Raw genomic sequence first — 22,267 nt, forward strand, 5'->3', positions numbered from 1 at the left:
CTTATTCATATATGACCCCTTCACCTTTTATAGGTATCACTACTATCGTTGCCCAGTAACAACGTAAGTCAAAGCTCAGTCAACCACGTGGAAACAAACGTATACTTTCTGTATGTGTAAACACCATTATTGTTCAGAACGCTATTTTAATTCTTGTTCACAGCGGAGCCCCTCAATCGCGGAGCTCGGTGCATAGCATTCACCCCCCCCCACCCCCCAGATGGCCGGCATGTGAGCATCCCCTCAAAAAAAGCTCTTCTCATAAGTTTGGATGGGTGTTTGTTTCAATATTTAGATCAAAATGAATGATCTTTCTGTGTTTTATAGCTGATTAAGAAAAGTTGTTTAGGAAAAAAAAGTTATTTATTCAGAAGTAATAAACAAAATAATTTTGTTTAGAAAAAGACAATTATATTTTCTATTATATATATTGCTGCAATCCAAAAAATAAAATAAATAGCATAAAGAAATATATTTTGTGTCGTTTCACTCAATACACCATGCGGCTGAATGTCGCTGTTCCAAACAACTTTAGACGATTTTCAATGACTAGCTAAAAGAAAAATGCTCTCACCAGGTGGCGCTAACAGGTCTAAAATAATGAAATTCAAAGCCTTCTAACTCGGTCAACTTGCTAGCAGAAGGGTTAATCTTTTTTGTTTATAATGGTAAAGTATCAAAAATATTTTTATTAAATAAGGCTAATAGAAGAAAGAAACTGTATAAAAATTTTGTTTTCATATTTTTTTTTCTGAAATATATTTATTGGTTCAAACATTATAAAATATAATTATTTACATCTTTTAAAGCATTTTTCATTTTGAAAATATATGCTCATTTCTAAAGGCTTAAAAATTGGCTATTAGGCCGCGATTAGAGTGGATACATTGTATGTTAAATAATAGATAAATAAACTATATAATAATATTAGAATATTCTCTTTAATAATGGTAGTTGGGAATCGAAGGATAAATGTGTATTTTATTCGCTAATTATATTTCCTTATAAAATGTTTAGATTAGAAAAGAACAGATGAATAAAAATCTCAGATAAACATTTTTCGATTTCTAAAATTGAATAGACACCATCATACTTGCATCTAAAGGATATTCAATTGAAACACTTACTTAATTAATTAATAAAAGTGTATTCAATTAAAGTACAACGGATATTTTTAATATTAATTCTAATCAAGAGAATATTTGCTTTGAAAAAATCGAACAAACCAAAGAATTAATTTCAGCTACAATCTCAAATAAAGGAAAAAAAAGAGTACTTTTTACACAAGTGAAATGTGGAAAGATATTTTTAAATAGTTTTATTTCTTTGGTTTTTAATCATAAGAGGTTCTTCCAAGAACCGAGATGCAACAGTTAGCAATATTTGGAGATTTCTTATGAAACTACAAAGATTAAAATTATTCCAATGACACTTGGTTGATGTGTTTCAGATATGATTTGCAACACTCTACCAATCTTTTAAAGCACCATATTAACTTTCATGTATAACATTCTATAGCCTATTCATTAGCACAAAATATCAACAATACAATATTCTTCAATAGGATATAACATTCAAAATATTGAACAATAGCATGGAGATCTCGTGTAATCAAGGGCTTATTATGAACTATCTTTTGCAAATTCACAATTTTCATGTTTGATGGTTTTTGAATGTAAAAGTGATCTAAGAAATTGGAAACTGGAGATTCTTGCAATATGTCCTATCGTGTTTCAATTCTTCGAACTGATATTACTGAATTTTTTGAATTATGTAATTCTGTCTTCAATTATATGAGAGTATAAACTAATTTATACTATTACTTTATCTTGAGAAAAAATATGTGCTGATCTTCATCTTTTTGAATAGCTATTTGTAAATTTGAGAATCTACCAATAAAATTCAGAAACATATCGTATCATTCTTGAAAATAATAAAGATATTTTCTTTCATCCATTTAACATCAAATGAAAAATATGACACTCAGTAACATAAAAACTTCATAAGATAAAACATTTTAGCTTTCTCTTCATTCTGGGGACTGCTGCCGCTGAGAGCACTATTTCCTTCATCAAGTCCTCCAACCCTTCCTAAAGAAAAAGCATAAATTAATTCAATACATTATAGGTAATAATTAATTCTGTCGAAAAATTGTAGCAACAAATTACAAACAAATGGAACAAATTACAAAAAAAAAAACTATTTACAAAACTCAATATTAAATGGTTTATATGATGGTTAATATATAGTATGTTTCCCAGACAATGCAATACAGTCCGCACAACGCCTAGGCATGCTTTTTATCAAATTATCGATCTGATCTTGGGGAATATTACACCACTCATCAAGCAATGCTCTCCGAAGTTCCGGTAGATATTTAGCAGGTGGTTGAGGGGCTGCAACTCATTGGCCAAGCATGTCCCACACATGTTCTACTGGATTCATGTCCGGCGAGAATTCTGGCCAGTTCATACGGGTGATATCCTCCGATCGAAGGCATTCGTTTACGATGTTTGCATGATAAAGATGGGCGTTGTCATCCATAAACACGAATTCTGCTCCCATGCCGCTTCGAAACAAATGTACATGTTGTTCCAGAATGACGTTCCAATTTGAACATGCAGGTCAGTTCTGGAACTCACAATAATTCCTCCCCAAACGAACTATCTTGAACCATCCTAACAGTGTCGTTCACTGATGTTCTCTTGGTGGTAACGTGTACCTGGCGCTCTGCATATGAAAGTCCGGCGAGAATCAGACTGCAAGCTAAACCTGGACTCGTCGGAAAACATCACAAAAGCCCACTGTTGCGGTGTCCACAATGCATGCTCTCTACTCCAGGCTAACCGCAGGTAACAGTGAGTTTCAGTAAGTGGAACACATCTGACAGGCCTACGAGCATATAGACCAATCTGCCCTAAGCGTCTGTACAAGGTCTGCCTTGAAAGTGTCATACCAATGGCTGAAGAGAGCTGACAAGACAGGTCTGATGCTGTCCTCCGACTGTTTTTTTTTCTTTTGCAGTAACTGCCAAATATCGGTCCTCATTCGGCGTTGAAACTCGTTGGCGATCTGTGCTGTAACGTCTACTCACATTACCATCATCTTGGAATCGTTGCGAAAGCCTGGAGATGACACTCTGGACGATTCCAATTTCCTCGGATATTTCCAGCTGGGTACGCCAACATTCCAGACGGCCGATAATTCTACCACGAAAAAAATCATCCAAATGCTTCCTTTGTGTCATTACTATGCGGTTATTGCACTGAAAGGCTTATAAAGCGCTTGCGAACAATTTTACTTCCTTGACTGTGTTTCTTATACATCACTCTCTTACACTATCGTCATTGTGATGTATGCTATCGGTGTCATCTGGTAGCTTCCTGCAATTTGCATGTGATTTTTGAAGATGTGCGTAGTCATTTTATAGGTAATATATGTATTTTAGAGTTCGATTTCCGCATGACTCTGAATTATCTATAATTTATGGACATGAATGTATATCAAAATAATCTTATGGAAACCATCCAGTGGGTGAGGCGAATGTAGAAAAACTGGATAATAGAAAGTGATAATTTACGAATACGAATGTTCCAAAAATCAAGAAGCGCATTTGCCGAAAACATAGTGATGATATGCATGAAGATCAATCTTCGTAGAAAGTAGCAACGCGAGTAGAGAGCAAGACATTAATTAAATAACAGTAGCAACACTATCCATAACATCACGTCTTTCTAGGAGAGATTAACTAATTTCAGCATATATAGTTTATATATTTTTCCAATGGGGCAAGAGATCACATGGGATTTTTCCAAAGTATCTCCAGGTGGCGGTTCTTATGAGAAACAGGGTCAGAATTTTTGCATTTTTCAGAGCCCTCATCCTTTTAACAAAAGTTTCTAACAATTTTGACAAATCTTAAAAGTTTTGCAATTTTGGTCTCTAAGAACGGGGTCATTGCTTTGGCTATTATTAAGAATCTCTAAAAATATCTCTTTACTTCTATGGCAGGACAACGATATTATAGATTCATGGCAATACAAAATGATAGACATCTGTTGAGCCAAACTCTCTCCTGACTATTTCAGAGACAAAGATTGCTTTTGTGGAGAAGTGAAAAAGGTTACTCCAAAATTTACAGAGTTGATTTGTAATTTCCATGGCACAGCCTTTTTAATAATAACTATTAGAGGAAAATATATGTTGTATTTATACAGAACGAAATTCCCCCCCCCAAAAAAACCGATCTGTTTAAATTTTCTATTCACAAACAGTGAAATTTTTGAAATTTCCAGGCATGTGCTTGAGATATCATTTTTAATCAATAAGATATTGAATAAAATTATAGAACATTTAAACTTCACTAAAATAGTTTTGTAAACCAAGTTTTCTTAATGGCTTATGCTTGCACGGCTAAATATAAATACCAAAACATAAATTTGAATTTTTCTGAAAATATTATTAGAATTTATGCATTTGCGAAAAATAATTATCTTTTTTTTTTATTTCTAAGCTATGTAATATTGTAGGGCTTCAGACTTGTATGACTTTATTGTGATGATCGTAAGCGAAAAAAAAAATCCTTCTTTTCAGTTACTAGTAAAGTACTGCTTAATGTTATTTCATTATTTTCTTTTTAATCTTTAAGATATTTAATAATTGATTTCTATAAACATTATGGAATCTTATAATCAATTTTTTCACAAATACTCCCAGAAAAATGCAATGAAAAATGTCGATAATTAAGTTATGAAACTATTAAGATAGTACATCGCATTCAGAAACATATCAATATACAAACTTCCAGAATTCCTGTAAATCGAAAGGCGGCTAAAAAATCAGCTATAAAATCATATTTCCTCTAGCATTAATCAAGTCGAGAAAATAAGAAATAAAAACATTTAATATCTTACTTGGGTAAAAACTGAACATTCAAGGTATTGAACAGCTTCCAATTCCTTAGCCAGTTTTCGGCCCTCTTCTGATGTGATGGGCTTCAAGTTGTTTTCAGTTAAATGTTCAACCATTGTGCTATCATCTCTCAAGTCGATCTGAGTTCCAACCAAAATATAGGGTGTTTCCGGGCAATAAAAAGCAATCTCTGGAATCCACTGAAAAAAACAACGTGAAATTTAAAATCGCAATCATTATTCTAACTTTCAAGAAAGTACTTTGTCATGTATGAAAAGAAGTAGGTATTGGTAAATATAACTGCACAAAATGCTGGTAACAATTTTTACATCAATATGGAAAATGAATTAAAAGCTACCTCGAATTCGAAAAGCAGCATCGTTAATTTTAACGACGCATTTAACGTTTAAATCATTTTTTAATCACTTAATTTATTAACTATTATGCGAAAAAAGAAACTTTCTCAAGTACTTTCTAATAAATTTGTGATGCCAGATAACGCCTTGCATGGCATTGGTGTACAAAAATGACAAAATATTAACTTTTGGCGTGGATTTCGTATTTTTACTGAATTTATAGTGTCCTTATTGGCGGGTTTTAGTGAATAATCCCTGGCATGCCATTAATAGTGTCCGAACATAGAATTTGCTCTTAAGACACATTTCGATTTTCGGAAACTAAGAGTTAACACATAATTTCACTTGTAGTCACAAAGTCTCATACCAAATTTGATGTGTATAAGTCGTTACGTTTTTGAATTATCACGTCTACATGTTTCTGAAAATACAGACAGACAGACAATCAATCCACTGTTGGATTTGGCTCAAAATTTGGCAATTGCTTATATTATAATTCTTAAGTCTGGTATCGAATAGCACTTATCTAGCTGTTTTCATTTTATATTTATCGTGTTAACTTATATTAGAACAGCCGAACAGATTATTAACAGATTTTATACAAAATTTGGGAGAAATTTGTAAATTTGGTACAAAAGACCATATACCAAATTTCAACCCTCTAGATCAAATCATTTTTGTATTATCTTTGTCACAGACAGCGGACATTTTCCAAAAATGTGTTTTTCGAACTCAGGAGGTCTAAAACGTGGAGATTCGTCAAAATCGTGAAGAACATTTTGATGATTGCTATACTTTCTCTATACTATATATACAGAAAGTAAAAAGAGCACAATCTTTTGTTGTGACGAATATATTCATAATGAATAAATAGTAGTAATAATTTACAGTTCAAATTGCCATTTTAATGGAAACTAAGTTATATTCGTAAATTCCAAGATGCTTGAAATATTTTGAGGCCAAATCGAAATAGAAATTCCAAAAACAATAATTATTAAAGTACCATATATGATATGAATTATTTTTAATTTTTATTATTATCAATTACGCACATTATTATAAAATTATATTCGAATAAAATGATATTGGTGTTCAGTTTGAGAAGTTCTATTATGTCCATACTCTGCAACAGAAACGGAATTTCCGTAGTTACTACAGAAATTAAGGGAAAATAACAAAGTTACGGATATATAGAAAAAAACTACGGAAAATTCCAGAAAACGCCAAAAATACCCTTTTCTAAATTTTTGCTCACAACAATATTGGTAGTGAAAGAATATTTTACATCGTTATAACAAAAAAACGGAATCGTGTTCAGCTTGAACATAAATACTCGCTCCTCATAATAAAAATGTATATTGTTACTGAACTTCCTTCATTAAGTCCGTAAACTCAACGGGTTCGCTTGTAGTGGGTTTATAGTATTAACATAATCAACAGGCCACAATAACAAATGACGACGTTTATTAATACGTAGACACGAATATACAAACGACAAAACTCAGCCGTAATGTACACGAGCAACACTACAATAAACAGCAGCCCACAAGTAGTAATCGGGTGCTAACAACAATCATAGCACACAAAGCGGCCAGACAGAATTCAGCAGGAGGAAGGAATCTATGTAGCTACTCTCTACGGGCTCTCAAAACGCCTGAAATTCTCCCCTATTTCCTCGCTTTAACTGTATTTAACTGCTGACGCACTGCTACACGACTGGCTACTCCACATACGTCTCGGAACTGCTTCTATAATAAATTCCAGGATTCGGCATACAGCTCAATTCAGCAAACGCTTGAGCTCCACCAGCGCTTGCACTTCGCTGGACTGATCCAGTTATTCGTCTTTGACTCTAAACCTCTCGACGACTCTATACATGACCGGCTTAGATTGCCAGTCTTTTATAGACTCCTCATCAGGGCAGAGAAGGTTCTGGGACAATCAAGCATATCTCGGCTCCTATGACTTCTATCACAAAAATTCTTAAAGACCCCAATATTATCTATTTTATCGTAACATTTGTCGCCAAGTTGTTGTCAAGCGCTGCTATCACTGATAAAGTATCCAAACAGAAAACAGAGTTGATCGTAAAACCGTCTTTCTAGTGATTGAACAAACCCTGCTGGGAAGCAACATTACAGACTTATAACAATATAGGAGTTTGTTTTGATGTTAAACTAAGCAATGATGACTTAAAAGACAAAAGTGTTTGCTAAACGTTCATGAAAAAAAAACTATAAATCTCTTATAAATATAGTTTGTTTAATCAACCAAGCGTTTATGATTCCTTTGTTTTCTAATGGTATAAATGTCATATCGAATAAATAATTTTCATTTACTAAAAACGATTTTTTTTTTCTTCCTGCTCGTCTGAGTGTTATATATTAAACCATCTTTACATTTTAATTCCTGAAAATGTTTTTAAAAAACATAATATTCGAGAGGTATAGCAAAAAAATAATTTTTTTCGCTTTATTTAATTTAAAATTTCTGTAAGTTTTCAATCGTTATTCAATAACTCACCTGCATCTTGAGGCTTTCCAGAGTAGAAGGTAAGACAACCGAGAAGCAAGCAAGGAAAATGTGTGCCCCCTTATAAAATAAAGGCCTCATATGTGTATCTGTTTCAAGTGTTACAGTATCGACTAAATCGACAGTCCGAGATTTACACTTCACTGATACTGATATATACGGTGAACTACATTTGGCCTGAAAAATAAAGAAACAAAAAGTAAAGAAATAGTTATGAATATAAATATTTAGTCCTAAATTCCTGCTTTTGAAAAACTTATTTTAAAACTTTGTTTTTACTATCATTTCTTGAATAAATAATAAGAAAAATATTCTAAAAATTTTTATTTTATTTTTCAAGGGTAGCTTACGGTTAAGAAATATCTTATCACCAATTGACCAAACTGAACTTTAAGTGAATAGTAAAAAAATTAAACAGTGAAAAATATAGACGTAAATAACTTACTTTTAAATTGGCAATTTTTTATTCAAAATTATTGGAAAAAATGTGATATTCTCAACTGTGCAAAACATTGGCCATGTACTCATACATGAAAAATAGAGCTTATTTTTATTTATTTATTTTTCATTAACCTTCTTTATGCTATGAACATGATGCAAATTGACTTAATTAACATTTAATAACATTTAACATTTTAATATTTACGTTACTGACAACATAGGAATTAGAACTTTAATTTAGTCTAATAACATGTTAGAAAAAAGAATTGGGTAAGTTGCTTAAAGATAAGGTACTTGGATTCCTATAAGGGTTGGGATATTATAGCTCAAAGGATATAAATTGCTATGTTGCGCTAAAACAAATGGCTGTGAATAAATATTATATTTCTGAAGAATTTGTAACATATCCCAAATTTTTGAAAACTGCAAAAATTCTAAGATGCAAAAATATTCAATTAAGCAAACTGCAATATATCTCAAAAAAAGTTAAATGAAGCAACCATCTTTAAGAGTGATAAAATAGTGCATTTCTCAAGAGTATGAGTAGGAGAAAGTAATGTAAGGGTCAAAACGTCCAATTTCAAAAACTGATAATTTTCACGTTTTAGAGATTTTTGACTACAAAGAAAAAGTGTTTACAGTTGTATATGTATATCTGTGAACACAATAATTGTATAGGCAGAAATACTAAATTGATGTAATATTAAATATGCTTTCACTGCATCGAAATCAGAATTTTGGTAGGTTTTGGCAACATCTGTCAGTTGGTTAATTTGTTCTGGTTAAAATCTATTTTATACTTCCTCTTCACATCAACAAACATGCCAGAAATATCAAGGAGTCAAAGTCAAAAATCAAGATGGCTGACAACGGTTTTACAGTATTGTTTAGCTGATCAGCCCCCTTGATAAACGATTTGGAATTGCTGACATTTTTAGCAAGGGGAAGGAGTACCCTTTACTAGATTTCAACCGTTTATCTGTCTGTACATGTCTTGGAAAACGGGTATCTCGAAAATGCATAGAACTAGATAGATTAAATTTATTATATGATTTTATTCTAGAATTGCTGTTTTTTGTCTACTTATGATGTGAGTTTCTACAAATGTAGTTCTTTGCGTATGCCACAACTGGGTTTTTGGTATCTACGCTTCATGTTTTTCGTGGAATCGAAAATCGTTTCTTTTATCGTGTCGATGATTTTTCATTCCATGTTTTCCGTAACATTATTCTTATGAAAGTGAATATTGCAATTTGAAAACACATTCGGTATCTTAAACTTTGATCCTTGCTTCAAAATTATTGATAGTTAAAAGATATTTTTTGAGTAGGTTATTTTTGCGACGCCCACGATGAATTACCCAAATATATAAATCGTCGCCAACCGATGTCGCCAGCCATCTTGGTGGCTTATATATAATGAAGCTTGGCGATTTTGGTATAATCTGAAAAAGGTCAAGTATATCCAAGGATGAAACATCATGGAGAAATCTTGGTATTTTATATATAATTGAGGTTAACCACCTTCATACAATCTGAAAATCGCCAAGTAAACTCATTATTTTGACAATTTGGCATATTGTGAAAATCGCTCACCAAGTAAATCCTGGGCCCTTAAAAATAAACAAGCACTTATTTTTGGTTTGTCTGTCCTTGCGTATACGATCACGATTTCGCAAAAGCAAAAATTGTTAAATGAAATTTTGTATTAGTCCTGACACAACAATTGTAAATGATTACCAAATTTAGAAGTAAATGATCAAACAAGCATGTAGTATTCTCTTCTTTGTACAATACATGCAATGCCGATTGTGAAAGAACAAGATAAAGTTGGGGAGAATAGAACGATTTCGCATGAAGTCACAATAATTTAACAATTTTTGATAGAAAATGAGGCAAAAAAAAAACCCTTGAAAGAATATATACTCACCTTTATGAGGTCAATTTCAGTTGGAAATCTTTTTTTCTCATAAGCTAAAAGGAGAGAAGTTTTTCCAACGCCTTTATCACCCACCGCGTTGCATTGGATATATTTTCTGGCTTCTTTCGCCATTGGCATCCTTGATAGTTTAATAAAAAAAAAATATTTCTAGCTTTTATTATCAAATTTTAAAAAAGACAAAATGAAATTAATTGGAAATACAAATTACATTTCCAATACAAAGTAATAAAAATAAAAATTTATTAAATTGTTTTTATTAGCGTACCAGAAAGTAAAACATGAATTTTTCACTAAAAATCCGGAGTTCGAAGCAAGAACATCAAAACACGGAGTATTGATAAAAGTGCTCTTTGATCCCATTTATAATATATTTTAATTTTTATGACATTTTCGTAAGTTTATTTTTTATGTATGTATCATGGTTTAATTTTGTTTTGTTTCCAAACTTTTTTATTTAATTACTTCTAAAGACAAAATTACTTCCATAATTGTATTTGACCGCTAGATTTTTGTATAAAAATTATTTTCTGCATATTAATAGAATAATAAAAACACGTTTTTAAAGACTTTAAAAATTTTATTAGTTTTTGCTTAATAAAGGTCAGAACTATTCCCTCATTCATTATGATATATTTATTATATTATATAAATACAATTATTTTTTCAAACTCACTCACAGCCATAAAATCTCTTTAATAACAAAATTTAATTAAAATTATTTCATTAAACTAATAATAAAGTTATATCTCTGTTTCCATTAATAATAAAGATCGTATGCGTATATAGGCACACTACACAGACGGCCCGTATGGCTAGAGTGGGGAAACTTGCCACATATATACATACTTAGGAGGACGGTGATATTGCAATTCGGTGCGAATTTTTAATTAATAATTAATTAATTTTTTATTCAAAAATTTGGTGTTTTTTCACCAGAATTTCCGAAACTAATATGGCATAAAAATAATTGTTTTTCCCAGTGAAATTTTTCAATGATATCAGTTATTTTGCCTTTTACTTTTTATTTTTATTTTTAATGAAATTTAAAAAAAACTAAAGTGTATTCTACAACAAATTTTTTTCGTTGTGAAAGGGAAATTCAAATCGTTTCCATTGTTGCTACTAATTTCTCATGATCAAGATATGAAGATTTGGCTTATTTTTCCATGTTGAATAGGTTTCAGTATAAGACAGGCTTTAAATAAAATATTTGAAATTTTGTGGAACTCACAATTGAGGTTGAACTTCAGAATCAAGCAATCATGAAAACTTTTTAGTGTGAATAATTTTAAATATTACTGCTATTTCCCTTAATATAAATGGATGAATAAAATTAGAGGCAAAAAATTAGGGAAATGCATGGCACAATGAACAGAGCGGTTTAAAGTTTCTAAAATAATGTACATATTGTCTAAGAAAATTTGAAATATAAAAATATTTTGCGCAGAAAGCCGTTGAATACAACTTATACAAAATGTATAATTGAAATTTTTAGCAATCCATATTCTTAGTGAAACAGCTGGTTATCAAAAGCAACTAATAACTTTTAAAAACAATTCTCATTGAAAACATACAAAAGTACAGAATTTTATATCCCTCATATTTTAGGAAATGATAGAAAAGTCATTTATAATGATCCATCATAGTAAAAATAGAATTCAGAAACATAAAAGTACTAAATTAAATGAAATCGAGAAAAAAAATTCCTTCTCGAATACTTTTTTCTGTTTATAGGTTCCCTGTACCATTTAATTTAACCATCTTACTTCTTTTATTATTGGTAAAGCTTGCCTTTTGACCTCTTGTTAGTAAAGTTTCAGGGGAAAAACACGGATAATGGAACTGAAAATTGAATTAAAATGCAATTACAAAAAAAAATCATTCGACAAATTATACAAAGATTTTTTATAGTAGAATTTTTTCTCGTCAGTGTTAAAAGATTTTTAATTAATTTTATAGGCTTATAGAATAGAATATTATCTGTTAATCACATTAAGAAATAGCTTAGCAGGGATTTAGATCTACCATATTCTAGCATGTAGTTACTTTTTTCAGAGGAGAGTGTCCACTCAAGGGGGTTTCGGAGTTAGAATAAAATTTCTAATTAAAGGCTAATCAAATTTTTAACATTTTTCTTCTGTCATTTCAGAACATATTATAATAGAAAAACAATTTTTACAATATTTTAAAATAAAAAAAATAGTTCTTCAGTCATACTATTTTACAACGGGTGTTAAAATGAAAAGGTACAAAGCGCCGTAACAACGTTACCGTTCACATATTTGCCTATGCCGCTATGGGGGAACATAGCGAGACATCTAGGGATGTGATTGGAGTCTCCGCCGTAGATAGAACATGCTCGGGCGCCGCATTCGCAGAAGAGAGCAGAGGCTCTTATAAAGAGCGTCGGCCAATTGACGTGGCAGTGCATGTGAATATGAATTCATCGAGCACAGAAGAACCATTAACTCCGGAGACACTCCGAAGATTACGCAGGCCCATCAAGAACAAAAGACCGGGGCAACTCACGGAGAGTGTGGTTCTGCTTCATGATAACGCCCGTCCACACTCTCCAGGGTCACACACGCAAACTGACCAAGTTCAAATAGAAGAGACTCGACCATCCATCCTACAGCCCAGACATGTCGCCCTGCGATTTTCATGTGTTTGGTCCCTTGAAAAAACTTCTGAAAAAGAAGCGCTTCAACTCGGACTACATACTCAAATACTCTGTGAAGGACTGGGTCTCGTCACTGCCACAGGAATTCTGGAAACAAAGAATCCTTCTGCTCGTTAATCATTGGGATCGTTGTGCTCAAGCCTATGGTGTATACTATAATTAAAGTCTTCATTTATACCCACAGTGTCGTTTCGTACCTTTTCATTTGAACATCCCTTGTATTTCCGTACAATTTTTCTATTATATTAATAAATTTTATAATTATATTTAAATACATTTAATATATTTATTAATATTTTAGATTCTCTTTTTTTTACATTAGTGTGTTGCGATGATATTAAATAGATTTCTACGCTTGTCATTTATCACTGCCTGTATAATTAATAGCAAGTTTTAATATGAAATAGAGATGGGTGAATCAAGACTAATACTCGTACATTATCATGCTTCAATGTTTGGAACTAGAGGTTTCAATCCTTATATTTACAACAAACAAAAAAATTTCCGGCATTCCGATTTGTGATTCATTGAAACTTTTTAATTGGTATCATTCACTTATTCAGTTTTTTTTTCTCTCAAATTCAGTTTATCTCACGTATAAGCATAAAATATAAAAAAATATCAGAATTTATTGTATCAGCACATCATGTACTTTGCTTTGTTCTTCAAAACTTAATAATTTTATCACTCTTTATAGTCTTTTTTTTTTCACTTCTAATATCACTTTATTTTTAACTAGCCGCCTTTGGAGACCAGTCGGTTTCGCCAATCTTAATGCTAGTTAAAATTTTCAATTACATATTTTATGTAACTTGTCTTATAACAGCTTCTTCAGCAAAGTATTTTTAGCGTCAAATTTTTATAGTCATATAATTTACTCATACTGTTATAAAGGCCTTAAACCATACTTTACTATGTATATTTTTAATTTTCTGTCAGCTCCAGTAAAATTTCGACTTTAAATTAAAATGGACATAATTAAATTGCAATTAATATAAAAAAACATTTTTCACTGAAATCAAGCATTTTTAAAAAAAAATATGAGTACTGAAAACAAAGTCTTATAGAATTTTAGTCATTTGTCTACTACAGAATAATTTCCATAATTTATGTAATATTTCAAGAATTATTCAACAAAAATTTCTCTGATTCATCATGAAGTTCAGTTTTTAGTTTTACTTTCAAAAGTGATTTAATATTAATAACAATAATAACAATATTTTATAACGTGAATAACAAAATTTTATTTTGTTTCGGATTATAAATATACTTCAGAAATTCACTTAATTTTTAATTAAATACGAATATAATAAAAAATTCCAAAAAATATCTCCGAGATGCATATTCCCGACCTTCCTATACATATGCCAAATTTGGTAGCTGTAGGTCAAACGGCCTGGCCTGTAGAGCGCCAACACACACACACACACATTGAGCTTTATTATAAGTATAGATAAATATTTTTTAAATTTAAAACAGAATTTAAATCTTAAATTTATACGAAAGTAAAAAACAAGACTTTTAAAATCGAAATTTCAGATTTTTAGAACGAAGAACACATGGAATCTAAGCTGATTAAAGAAGTAAAAAATTTATCTCGTAAAATTCCTGTTTTTATCTCCAATTCGCAAGCAGTTGCTAAGCTATAAGATAATATTATACGATATCATTTCGTGAATTACACCTTTTTGTTATTATATCTTATGATAGAACATGTGAGCAGTGTTGGAAAGAAGAGGGAAAAAACGCCGATGCAAATTACCAGAAGATCTAATACTTTTTAGCTAAAATGGCAAGCTGCAGCATTCAAAGCGCAAGGAAAGTGCTTGAGATAAAATTGGTAGTTGAGAATATATCGAAACAGCCCTTCTGGGAAAGTGTGGTTAGCCCTGATTTTTATATTACACCCGAATGTATGTGCTGTATAACAGTCGACAAAGGCAAAATGTACTTGCATGTGAGAATTTGCAATAAATCCGATTTCGAAATCAAAATAGAACGAAAAATAGTTCTTTTCGATTGTTCAAATAAAAAACTTCACGAAGAAAGCGATGCAAAGATTTTCTCTCTCGAAAAAGACAAAAACGTAGATGTCATGGAAGGTTTTGCCGTAAATAATTGTGATAATTTACCCAACGATACCCTTATTATAGATCTCGGTATCAGCATCAAGGAAACTACAACGGTGAAATTAAATCGCTTTGCATGCGATACAAATCCCGAAAGAAGACTGAAAGAGGATTTCAAGACGATGTTGGAAAATCCCGTCAATTCTGATGTTTGTTTGCAAGTTGGTGATGACCGGATTGCTGCTCATTGGTCGGTTTTGTGTTCACGGTCCCCATATTTCAAAGAAATGTTCGACAGCGGAATAAAAGAACAACCACAGAATTCTATCACCATTACCGATATATATGCCGGTACGGTTAAAAAACTCGTCGAATTTTTGTACACAGCAACTTTTGCTCAGAACTGCGACTTTCACGAACTGTTTGACCTGTACTACGCTGCTGATAAGTACGAAGTGATGGATTTGAGAAACTTATGTGCATGCAGAATTATATCTGAAGTCACCACTGAAAACGTCTGTCAAATCTTACTGCTTGCCCATCGGCACAGTGATAAAAGTTTGAAAAAGGAAGCGATGGACTTCATTCAGGCGCATGCAGATGCTGTCTTTCAGACGGAAGGCTGGCGAAATTTGGAAGCAAGCGAGCCGGTAATAGCGGACCTTATCAGCTACTTTTGCGTCAAGAAAAATTAATTTTCTTGGTAAATTTGTTGTTATGTTTGATTTTTTTTATGCTGCATACTTAATTGTAATGATTTAATCATGCATTTAGTTGCAATTAATTCAATTTCTATAAAGAACCAATGCCATGAAATGAATCTACAATCTTATACTAAACTTCTTCATGCCATTTGAAAATTAAGTAGGTGTTCAGTCTGCTAATTTTTTTGTATCAGGATTAATGAATGACCTTTTTGTTACAGTTTGTAATAAATTTCTGATTTATAAATGTAGTCTAGTGTTAATTTAAAAACTCAATTTATTGCTTGATAAATTTGTTATTAATTTGCTTGGTAAATTTGTTGCTACTTTTGATTTGTAATTTTTTTATGTTGCATATTCAGTTGTAATTATTTAGACATGCATTTAGTTACAATTAATTCATTTTCTATGATGAGCCAATGGCATCAAATGAATCAACAATCTTATACTAAGATTCAACACATCATTTGAAAGTTAAGCAGTTCTTCAGTCTATTGGCTTCTTTGCGTCAAGATTAATTAATAATCTTTTTATTACAGTTCGTAATAAATTTTTAATTAATAAATGGCATCCAATGTTAATTTAAAAACATAATTTATGTTAAAAGAAATCTATATCTCATTCGGAAAAAGTGTTTCGAATAATTTTATGTGATATTAATTTTTATATATATACTGTATTATTGTATACCGTATTATATTAATGTTGTATTTAAATTTACATAATATATTTTTAATTTTCTTAATGTAATAATTTTTTAATAAAATGTCTTTTTCGATTAAATGTTACCAAAATTCATTATTATTACATTTTTAATATTTAACTTAAGCATAATTCTCCTTGCATATTTAAAAAGGTAATCAGTTTTTAATATGTTTCAGATCTCTTATTTCATTTTCATATGAATGAACATGTTGTTTATACTGTTGTAACATATAAACAGAAGTTTAATAATCATATTCCAATAAAGAATTTCAACGTTTTCCAGAAGACTTAAATTATTTAAAAATAATTGTGCATAGAAATTTTTGAATAAAAATTGCAGTAACGTCTTACACCTGAAGTTGTTTCACATGATTAAGTTTAAAATAACCACATTCGTCTAATTGTAATTTTTGAAAAAAAAAACAGTTTTTATTAAATATAAAGAATAAAAAAAAATATATTTATTAATGAATACATTTTTTTTTGCACTACTTTGTTTTAAAAACACATTGTGAGAGTAAAAATATAAAATACGAGACAAATATTTTTTAATCCAGTAATACATTTTTTTTTGTAGCTACAAAATAAATAAATCAATTTTTGAGTCTAAATAGACTGAAAATATTTTGTTTTTAGTTACATATAATTAGAAACTGTATATCAAAGAATATACGTGATTGCATTCTGCATTCCTATTTGGTAGAATTATTGTGTTTGAATCGAAATAATCGAGAGAAATCTGCAAAAACTTAGAGAAAAAAAAGCACATCATCTGATGAGAGTTATTCTGACAAAACTCCAAATACACGAGGGGTGATTCAAAATAAGTTTACTAGCAACAGTATTTGGAGAGTAGAAATTGTGGATGGGAATATTGTTACCCAGAGTGGAGACAGATGGCGTTAGTTGTCTTAGACCGATCGTGCGAGCAGATAGTGTTAGTACTGAGACCTGAAACAGCAACAGTAATGGCAAGAAGGAAAGAAGTGGTCTCGAACAGAAGTGCGAGCCGTGATACGATTTCTATGGGCAAAGAATGTGTCCCCATCGGACAAATCGCTGAAATGTACGGGGGCGAAGCAATGTTGACAACAAGTGGCGAAATGGGGCCATTCTTTTGAAACGGGCAGAGAGATTACTGGAAACATTTAGGTGGGAGGTCTGGAGCCACCCCCATACAGCCCCAATTTAGCTCCCAGTGACTATTTCCTTTTCCCGGCATTGAAGAAACACTTATCCGAAACAGGGTTCATATCAGACGGTGATGTTCAGAAAGGTGCCGAGAGCTGGCTCAATAGCCAGGGACTTGATTGTTACCAAGACGGGTTAAACAAATTGGTCCAGCGGAGTAATAAATGCCTCGACAGGTTTGGTGATTATGAAAAGAAGTGACCGCCACATATGTCTCTTAATTACCATTTGTATCCTATGTCTATTGTTGATAAAGCATTTTTCCTTTGCCTTGTAAACTTTTTTTGGATCACCCTTCCTATTTATATATATAAAAAAAAAAAAATTCGAATTTAGAGCAAGTACCTAGCAATATACTTAGTATGTAAATTTTCCATCAGAGCTTCAAGCATTAAAATTTTGTTTTTATACCTGTATTTTTGAAAGAAATTTAATTACAGTTAATATAATAAGAGGATCATAATTAAAATATTTATTCTTAAAATAAGACAGTCTAGGTGTACTGCAATATTTAATATTTTAGTAGAATATTATGTATATTATATGTTTCTAATCTATGTTTTAATATATATTTCTTCATCTATTTGCTCTTTTAATGTACTAATACCATTTTTCTAATTTTGTGCTGAAAAGTTGAATCTACGGTGAGCATTTAGAAAAGGTATTGTAGTTTTTTATCGGGTTATGGTTTTGCTTCAACTTTTGAAGTCTTGAATTTTAAGTTTCTCTTTATTAATTAATTTAAAAATTATTATAAGAAATATTATCTCTTAATACATTTGCATTTAAAAATTTAAAAACATTATAGTGTTTTTTTTTCTTGTATGCAGGCGAGAGCTTAAGAAAGGAAGCTACTTACTGTCTTGAAAATAGTTTTTGCTGTAGTTATCGTTTTGATTTGGCTCGAGTATTACAATAATTTTATTTTATTTAGCTATAAATTTTCTTTTTATGGCCACTTCTTTTTGTTACACATTAAAGAGTTACTCTTTATTTTACTTTCTCTTATGCAAAGTATTGTTATCGCCAAAAAATTAGAAATCGAAATTTTGATGAATCTCCACATTTCAGACCTCAATGTGTCCGAAAAACATATTTTTGGCCTTATGTTTGAAAACACGATGATTCCAAAATGCTTCAAGCTAAACGGCTCAAATTTGATATCTGGAATTACGACTAAATTTTTCGATTTCTATAAAATTTTGAATGAAATTCATTCGTAGAAAGTCTATCTAGCTGTTCGTGTAAAAGTGAACCCAATAAGTATAAAATGCAAAGATCTAGGTCAATAAAATTTAATACATAAATTTAATCTCTAAAGTATAGATATCAAATTTTAAACAAAATCCTCTGAACGATATGATTGCAACGGTAATTCCATGTCCAATTTTGATGTCAATCAGCCATCAAGAAGGTGTCCGAAATACATATTCACTCGATAGATTCAGTAAAAATACTAGATTAACGCCAAATATCTATATTTCGTATTTATAGTTCACTACTCTTATGCAGTTATATATCTCGTTATACTGCCATGCAATATATTTCTTTCGTATTCATCGTTCATTACTGCCTTCTGCTGGCGGCCTTATCCAAGGTCCACAATTTTATGCAAATGAAGGAAAATAAGATTTTTACTAGAGAATATACGACAAAGTTTCGGAGATACCAATCTCGCTGTTATTTTCAACAAATGATTGATTGAACAGTGGAATTCCGTAGAAAATAGGATACATATTCGAAATTGATCCATTGAATTAATTGGAATTCTAAGTTGTTTTAGTATTGGCTTATTTAATTTTCATTATTTTTTGCAAAGATATTTTGAAATGCGATTCAATTTTTAAAAAGGTTATTTTACTTCGGGAAATATTTTCTCTTATATCTTTCTTGGAGCAACTTTATTCTGCATTTAAGTGTAATTCTTATCTTTGAATATAACATTATATATAATAGAATGATGTAATATCAATACTTTTTTTTTTTATTTTCGGCTTATTAATTTGCTTTATTAATCTTTATTGTATAATATTTTTCAATATTTGTGATTCTTAGTTTTTTTTAAAATAAATTTATTTAGGGTGTTGTATTGTCGCTATTAAAATGAAAAAATAATTTTAAAACTAAAAAAATTGAAAATAAAAATAAACAAAAATTACAAAAACGTCAGGCCCAAATAATATTTAAAATAAAAACAAAAATTTCAAAAATGTCAGAAGCTGGAAGTAACAGGAGAAGGATATAAAACCATAATGAATATCATAAACAACAAAATGATTCCAAAATTCCAAATCATTCACTATAATATAATGATATTTTAAAACTTAATTTAATTATAATTAATTTCCAAAGTTTTATCTTAATTAAGCACATATTAACATCATTCTAAAATATTCTCTTATTTCCTCATTCCATTCAACTTTTTCTATTTAATTAATTCAACAGAAGCTTTGTAAAAATGCTTAAATCGGCATTTTCACACGCTCCGAGTGAAGAAATAAAAAACTTACCAGCCAAGCACATTTTTTAAAAATATACCTAAATTCTTCTACCTAAATCGACATGTGTAAAGAGATCTCTATCAAAAACTCACAGTTTATAAATACTGGGGAAAATATTTGCCCTTTCTTGTCCTTTTTCCCTCATCTTTTGCTCTTGTGCCGCGCTGTGAGTGGACATGTTTTGTCCGCGCTTCTTTGTACATAAATCATGCCACCCAAGATGGAATAAAAACGAAGTTAAAAATTCAGAGTGTGTTCTCTATCTTCGGCCACGATTCTGCTTCAAAGATTATATATATATATATTATAAATATGATAATAATTCCAGTTTTTTTCCTTTTTTTTAAATTTTAGCTTTGACTTCTAGAATTTTGATTAATTTCTTTCCTGTTTAATGCAATGATAAAAGGGATTTTAACATTTTATATATGAATATTTATTTATAAGTTTTTATTTAATTTGACTTCGCCATTTTTGTAAAGATATGTTTGCATTCGATTTTCCATCCCCTTCCTAATGAGCAACAGTTTTCACATTTTTTTCTTTTCACTTCAAATGACAGTTAAATATTTTAATGTTTTCAGAATTTAATTATCGATTTTAAATTATCCTTTAGACTAAAATTGAGTTCAAAACCTAAATTTGAACAAACTATCTTAAACTGCTCTGACGGAACACATTCATGAAAGATTGAAGAAATCACATGCTATTGATATCATATTTCATAAGATAAGATAAGAAATATAATAAAAATGTGTGATGGAGAAATCAGAACATCCGATTACATTGTGTTAAAGAATAATTGGTTGGATTAAAGTTACAGTGGTATAAGTAACTTTTCAAACAAAACAAAAAGATTAAAATTGTAACCAATGCAACAATGCAACAAAACAAGACAAATGACTTATACGACTGTAACTTTAATCAGCCCAATTGATGAAACCAGTTGATGAAAAACTGATTTTAAAAAATTCTATAAAAATTAGGAAATTGATAGTAAATTAATGTAATAAAACTTGTAATATTTTGTCTTAAATACATTAAAAGTAAAAACTAAGAAAATATAAATTAAAAAACCTTTTGTCGGTAAAACCTTCTGTTTTTACTTAGAAATATTTTTTGTTATTTTTATTAAAAAGTGCAGATTACTTTGAATATCAATAAAAAAACTATAAAAGAAATCTTACAAGAATCCCCCCCCCCCAAGGAATCTTGGTTTAGTTTCCAAGTTTTAGAGATTAAACCAAGAACATTTATTTATTTGGATACATTTATTAGTACTATGCTAATAAAAAATAAAAATTCCATAAAAAATTTGAGATTATAAATCCTTTATTAAAAAACCCATCAAAATTCAACTAAAAAATAATAGATGATTTTCTTATTAATTTAGTATTATATTATTAAAAATCTATAAAATATAAAAATATAAGTGATACAAAATGAATTAAAACATAATGTAAGTTAAATTTAATATCTTATTTAATTGTTTAAAAATAGAGACATTAAATAGAAAAACCTTATAAGATTTAATTTTGATTACAGAAAGTAAAAGAATTCTTATTTATTTATTATGTATAGTAAAAATATTAACATATAAAAACATTTGACAGCTCTTAAAGATGCTAAGATAAATAACGAATTAAGACACTCTATAACCGATTAAAACTTTTAATTAACTGCTCGATATATTTTCAAAAATATTTAATGAGGCTTACCGGTAATAAAGTTATTTACTTTCTATTTTCAGCATCCTTTGACTTTATAGATGAATGTATAATTATTTTATAAGAAGATAAGATTTAAAAATACAACCATTTAAATTTAAATATCTTTTTGGGGGGGAGGGATTCAGAAATTTTTTCGCAAAGAGGAGAGAACATAAAATATTTAATAGAATCTTTCGTTTGGAAGTTTTTAAATATAAAATGTTTGTAAACGTTTCCAATAACTTTCACCACGAAGATTTCCTGTATGATACAAAATACGTCAATTCTCGATTTTCCTGATATATTATCAGTTTTCATTTGCGCCGAAAGGACATCCGGTTTCCTTTCAGTAATACGAAGTTAGATACTCTAATATATTAAACTTTGAAAGAGTCTTAACGGTGAACAAATTAAAAAGAGCATAATTTATAAAATTTTCTTACTTTTTAAAAAAATATATCATTTTCAATAAAATCAATAAAATTTTTTAAAAAATAAACTTTATTTCTTAAAAATCAATATAAAAT

The 22,267-nt window shown here is 30.1% G+C and overlaps 2 protein-coding genes across 2 annotated transcripts; one reads left to right on the top strand and one right to left on the bottom strand.

The window, feature by feature from the left end:
• Positions 1–1,211: 1,211 nt before the first annotated feature.
• Positions 1,212–22,173, bottom strand: LOC129988233 (cdc42 homolog). The gene is made up of 5 exons (XM_056096403.1): positions 21,750–22,173; positions 10,170–10,299; positions 7,791–7,976; positions 4,914–5,111; positions 1,212–2,090 (listed from the first exon to the last, which is right to left on the bottom strand). Exons 2-5 carry the CDS (start codon positions 10,296–10,298, stop codon positions 2,001–2,003), a joined length of 603 nt encoding a protein of 200 aa, XP_055952378.1. The 5' UTR covers position 10,299; positions 21,750–22,173; the 3' UTR covers positions 1,212–2,000.
• LOC129987535 (speckle-type POZ protein B-like) lies at positions 14,651–15,625 on the top strand. Its single transcript, XM_056095504.1, has one exon. The coding sequence runs from the start codon at positions 14,651–14,653 to the stop codon at positions 15,623–15,625; it is 975 nt and encodes a 324-aa protein (XP_055951479.1).
• Positions 22,174–22,267: the final 94 nt, after the last annotated feature.

Source organism: Argiope bruennichi, chromosome 10 (genome assembly GCF_947563725.1).
Source record: "Argiope bruennichi chromosome 10, qqArgBrue1.1, whole genome shotgun sequence".
Lineage (NCBI taxonomy): Eukaryota > Metazoa > Arthropoda > Arachnida > Araneae > Araneidae > Argiope > Argiope bruennichi.

Bases quoted from the DNA above. Each gene is read 5' to 3' on its own strand.
- LOC129988233 (XM_056096403.1), bottom strand. From the start codon at position 10,298: ATGCCAATGGCGAAAGAAGCCAGAAAATATATCCAATGCAACGCGGTG. The intron at 7,977-10,169 runs GTGAGTATATAT...TTTATTTTTCAG, and splicing joins CTGAAATTGACCTCATAAAG to GCCAAATGTAGTTCACCGTA. The intron at 2,091-4,913 runs GTAAGATATTAA...CTTTTTCTTTAG, and splicing joins AATGTTCAGTTTTTACCCAA to GAAGGGTTGGAGGACTTGAT.
- LOC129987535 (XM_056095504.1), top strand. From the start codon at position 14,651: ATGGCAAGCTGCAGCATTCAAAGCGCAAGGAAAGTGCTTGAGATAAAA.